At 48.3% G+C, this 5,749-nt stretch overlaps 1 protein-coding gene across 1 annotated transcript; it reads left to right on the forward strand.

The window, feature by feature from the left end:
- Positions 1–444: 444 nt before the first annotated feature.
- LOC123054212 (putative cis-zeatin O-glucosyltransferase) lies at positions 445–2,165 on the forward strand. Its single transcript, XM_044477931.1, has one exon. The coding sequence runs from the start codon at positions 626–628 to the stop codon at positions 2,024–2,026; it is 1,401 nt and encodes a 466-aa protein (XP_044333866.1). The 5' UTR covers positions 445–625; the 3' UTR covers positions 2,027–2,165.
- The last annotated feature ends 3,584 nt before the right edge of the window (positions 2,166–5,749 follow it).

The following is a 5,749-nucleotide window of genomic DNA, read 5'->3' on the forward strand; positions in this document are numbered from 1 at the left end:
AATAATAAATGACATAGTACGCGGGATTAATGATTTGTTATCGAGGAATACCCTATTTTGTTTTGTAATGTTATCAAGAAAAAAATTAAATCTATATTTTAGGAAGGTGATCTCACATATATGATGGGATTTCTGAATTTTTAATTACTTATTATTAACGTGATTAAAATGAAGCAACACGTGCTAAATGAAGCACGAAACATGATCTCCCCCTTTAACGAGATTTGGTTTTTAGTGGGAATGAGAAAAATCAGTAAGAGATCTGGTACCAGGCTACCAACTTTCCTTTCTATTAACTTCCCCTTTCCCTTACGAGTAGAGATCTGGTAAGTGTATTAGTCGGCGAACTGCGACCCGGCGATTGCCATGACCTGAGCCATGACGATAAGCATTTCTTGGAAGATTTGGCTTGGTAAGCGTATTATCTGCGAATCATCGTCGACCCAGAGAAAATAAATGACCGGAGATTTGGAGCTTCACCCGAGATTTGCTGGCTTGCACTGTGACCTGTTCTGCCAACTCTCCTTTGCTGGCTTCTGGATTGCTCGCTGCCGCCTACATATAGCCCGCCTACACTGTGGCGTTCAGTCTCATCTCGTCGGCCACTCAGCACCACAGAACGGTGATGGGGGGAGCGGAGCACGCAATGGATTCTGTGGCCGTCGTGGCGGTGCCGTTCCCGGCGCAGGGGCACCTCAACCAGCTGCTGCACCTGTCGCTGCAGCTGGCGTCGCGCGGCGTGGACGTGCACTACGCCGCGGCCGCGCAGCACATCCGGCAGGCGCGCACGCGCGTGCACGGCTGGGGCGAGGAGGCGCTCCGGTCGATCCAGTTCCACGACCTCGGCATCTCCAGCTACGTCTCGCCGCCTCCAGACCCCACCGCCGACTCGCCCTTCCCCTCCCACCTCATGCCCCTGTTCGAGGCCTACACCGCCAGCGCGCGCGCCCCGCTCGCGGCTCTTCTCGAGGACCTCTCCGGTTCCTGCCGCCGCGTGGTCGTAGTGCACGACCGCATCAACGCCTTCGCCGCCGAGGAGGCCGCGCGGCTGCCCAACGGCGAGGCGTTCGGGCTGAACTGCGTGGCCGTGTCGATGCTCGTCGGAAGAATCGACGCCAACCACCGGCTACTGCGTGAGAACGGCGTCGTCCTCAGCTCCGTCGAGCGCTATGCGACCAAGGAGTTCATAGAGTACGCCAGCCGGGCCAGACCGGCGAAACAGATCTCGACCGGCGCGGGCATCCTGGCAAACACATGCCGCGCGCTGGAGGGTGATTTCATCGACGTCGTCGCCGGGCACCTGGCCGCCGACGGCAAGAAGCTCTTCGCCATCGGACCGCTAAACCCACTGCTCGACGACAGCGCGTCGAAGCAGAGCAAGCAGCGGCACGAGTGCCTGAACTGGCTCGACAAGCAGCCTCCGGCGTCGGTGCTCTACGTGTCCTTCGGCACGACGTCGTCTCTGCGAGCGGAGCAAATCGAGGAGCTTGCAGCAGCACTGCGCGGCAGCAGACAGAGGTTCATATGGGTGCTGCGCGACGCCGACCGCGGCGACATATTCGTGGAGGCCGGCGAGAGCCGCCACGAGAAGTTTCTATCAGAGTTCACCAAGCACACCGAAGGGACGGGGCTGGTGATCACCGGGTGGGCGCCGCAGCTGGACATCCTAGCGCACAGCGCCACGGCGGCGTTCATGAGCCACTGTGGCTGGAACTCGACCATGGAGAGCATGAGCCACGGCAAGCCGATTCTGGCATGGCCCATGCACTGCGATCAGCCGTGGGACGCGGAGCTTGTCTGCAACTACCTCAAGGCCGGCATCCTCGTGCGCCCATGGGAGAAGCACAGTGAGGTGGTCACGGCGAAGGCCATCCAGGAAGTCATCGAGGAGGCCATGATCTCCGACAAAGGAATGGCCGTCCGGCAACGGGCAAGGGCGCTCGGGGATGCCGTTCGAGCCTCCGTGGCTGACGGCGGTTCGTCGCGCAAGGACCTAGATGATTTCACTGCTTACATCACAAGGTGATCGACAAAATGCCATGTGCGACGATGGCTTTTCATGCCGACACAGTTTCTACCTGCTGATGGTACACTGTCCGATATGTAGTTCTTCACTATTGGTGAATCCAAAAATAGTAATAAAAAAATTATAGGTTGCAATGGCAGTTGCTGATGTGAAGCTGCACCAATGGAACATTTTACTGAACTTCTTTTAGGTTCTTTCTGCTGGTAAAAGTTGGGAATGCCATAGAGATGCTTTGCGAACACAAAGTTCATTACTTTTTGATTAAAAGGGGTTTCCCCCCACCCCATTTTTATTTAAAAAAGGGGCAACACAAGTCACCATAACTGTTACAAGCGATCGAGTCTACCCGGAATGGCAGACCGGAAAACATAAAAACGCAAAGCTACGGCCTAAACGCGCCAAATCGAACTGTATCAACTGTCGAAGGAAAGAACGTCTACTACCATACAAGGCAAACCACATAACCACCAGCCGAACTAAGCCAGAGAGTATCATAGAGAATAGAGCGACCACCGGTCTCTTGTTCTTCTCTCCCTCACCAATCAACCCGAAGGAGCCTTCAGCGCTCCGCCCCGGGTCTTCTTCACGCACGTTCTCAGTTCCCAACCCAGGCGATCCTGAGCAGCTCGCCTCTTCACCGATCTAGGAGCTGAAGGCAGCGTCGCATCAACACCGATTGATCGCCCCCGCAAAGGATCTTCCATTGATGTAGAGACACGTTGATCCTCTCCAAGATCGCACGGGTGCTTGTCCATGGCACGCCCTGAAAACAGATATCGTTACGCATAGTCCAAATGCCCCAAATGGCAGCAACACAAGCAATATTGATGACAGTTTTCTTGTTATTCATACTCCAAAAGGAAGACAGCTCAGTCATATTATTAGGAATATTAAACCCAAAAGAATCAGTAACATCACTCCAAATCTGTTTGGCAACTACACATTCAAAGAACAGGTGGCGAACTGATTCCTTCTCATTACAGTATAAACAGTTTATGTTCTCTACCACCCTCCTTTTATTCAGGTTGTCTCTGGTAAGAATTTTATTATTAAAAGCCAGCCACAAAAAGACTAAGTATGTGTGAGGCACAACAATTTTCCAAAAAAATTCCAGATAGGGGTAGATACCCCACCCCAGTTGATCATGCTGTAAAAGGATTTGACCGAGTAGACCCCTGATGGTTCCAGCAACCAAACAGGTTGGTCCTCCTCATTGGTCAGATTTTTGGTAGAAATGACCCGGATCAGGTCATGCCACCTTTCCATAAACTCAGCACCCACACACCTGCTGAAGGTGAGTTTCAGGCTGAAACCATCCCACACCTCCGAGACTACACATTGCTGTTGTTGACAAATTTCATAAACCTCCCAGAATTGAGTTTTTAGGGAAGAATCCCCCACCCAGGTGTCATCCCAGAAGCTGATCTTATTGCCATTGCCCAAGTTACATCTAAAAAAAGCCTTACACCTTCAAGAGCCCAACTAACCCCTTTCCAAAAGGGAGATCCCACACCCTGTTTGGACCACAACAAATTAGGTTTGTTGGTTCTATACTTATGATCTATCAATCTCACCCAGTTTTTATCACTGTCCATGAAATACCTTTTAGCCCAAGAAGCTAACAAAGCCATGTTAAACTCTCTTAAATTGGGTACCCCCAAGCCAAAATCTTTTTTCTGAGATATTAGCCCCCAGTTAGCAAGATGGTATTTATGCTCATCTCCCAAGTTCCCCCAGAAGAAATGTGCCATCTGAGAGGTAATGGCTTTAATTGCCCACTTAGGAAATTTAATAAAAAACATCAGGTACATAGGAATACTAGCAATGCAGGCTTTGAGCAGGACTAAATTTTCCTCATAGCTAAGTAGCCTCCCTTTCCACCCACAAATCATCTTAATAATTTTATCTATGATATATTGAATGTCTTCCCTCCTCAGCTTGAGATAATGCAGTGGTACCCCCAAATATTTAAGGGGGAAATCCCCCAGCTTGCAGCAAAAAATTTGAGATAGCAACTTAGCATCATCCTCATTCATATTTATTGGAACCACCTCGCACTTGTCATAGTTGATCTTCAAACCAGAAAGGTTTTCAAAGCATGCAAGTAGCCATTTTAAATTCTTTACATATTCATGCTTAGGATTTAGGAATAGTATTGTGTCATCGGCATATTGCAGACAAATAAGCCCCTGTGGGATGATATGAGGAACAATCCCAGAGATTATGTTGTTATTAACAGCTTTCACCAGCATACGAGAAAACACATCCGCTACCAAATTGAAAAGCATGGGGGAGCTCGGGTCTCCTTGTTTCATCCCCTCGCCCCCCCCCCCCACAAAATAAGGGCCTAACACATCATTAATCTTGACACAGAAGGAGCTTTGTTGCAAAATGGATAGATTCCACCTAATCCACTTAGCCCCAAAACCCCTAGACGTTAACATCTCTACTAGGAAATCCCAGTTCACACGATCGTAAGCTTTCTCATAATCTAACTTGAGAACAATCCCAGCCTCTCTCGATTTGTGAACTTCATGGATAGCCTCATGGGCAGTAACCACACTCTCTAATATAAACCTGCCTCTCACAAAAGCGGATTGACATGGAGACAGAAGCCTATGACCCACGGGGGAAACCCTATTTGTCATAGCCTTGCTAAAAAAATTACAGAGCAATTACTCAAACAAATGGGCCTAAACTTTTCATATTTTTGGCATCTGGCTCTTTAGGAATAAGAGTGACTATAGAGTAGTTTAATCTCTGGATATCCAAAGACCCACTTTCAAAGTCCCTCACCAGTGCCATGAAATCTCCTTTGATAATCTCCCAAAAGTGTTGATAAAACAAAAAGGAGAGACCATCAGGGCCAGGGGGTCCATTAGCATAGGAGCCCATAACAGCTTCTTTAATTTTCTCCTCCGAAAAAGGCCTTTCAGCAAGGCATTTTCAGCTTCTGTCACAAGCTCCTCCTCAGACCAAAAATGGTCATCCAGATGAAAGTTAGGTTTAGGTTCATACCCAAAGAGGTTTTTATAAAATTTAGTTGCAACCTCCAGCATGTCCTTATTGGAGTATACAGGTCCATCCGGGCCCTCCAAAATAGACAGCTGGTTTTTCCTCCTTCGTTGATTGGCAACAGCATGGAAATATGTTGTGTTCCTATCTCCCTCTTTGATTTTCCTATCCCTAGATCTCTGCCACATGGCAGTTTCTTCTTTAATCCAAATCTCACAAAGCTCCCCCCTAATTTGCTTCATCCTGAGGATATCCTCAGCATTAGTTCTGTTTTGCTCAGAAAAGACATCTAGGATATCAAATTCCTGAAGCAATTCCTTCTTTTTTTCTTCATGGCAACTTCAATGTTGATACTCTATCCTTTTACAAGTTTCCTAAATAGTTTAGTTTTAAATTGCCAAGTTTCAATAGCAGTTGTAAAAGGAGAAGGTGTGGCCCAAATTTTTTCAACTAAGGCCTGAAAGTCAGGTTGCCACCACTTTTCAAATTTGAAGGGTCTAGTTGGATTACACCCACCCACCCCAGAGTCAAGCAAAATAGGGGCATGATCACATCCCACACTACGCAGTGCACATAATGTGGTGAGAGGGAAGTGACTGTCCCAACTAGTAGCAGAGAAAATTCTGTCAATAGTGGCAAAAATGGGGTTGTCTTGATTGTTACTCCAGGTAAAAACCCTGTTTGACAGCTTATACTCCATTAAGCCCC

This window comes from Triticum aestivum, chromosome 2D (assembly GCF_018294505.1).
Source record: "Triticum aestivum cultivar Chinese Spring chromosome 2D, IWGSC CS RefSeq v2.1, whole genome shotgun sequence".
NCBI lineage: Eukaryota > Viridiplantae > Streptophyta > Magnoliopsida > Poales > Poaceae > Triticum > Triticum aestivum.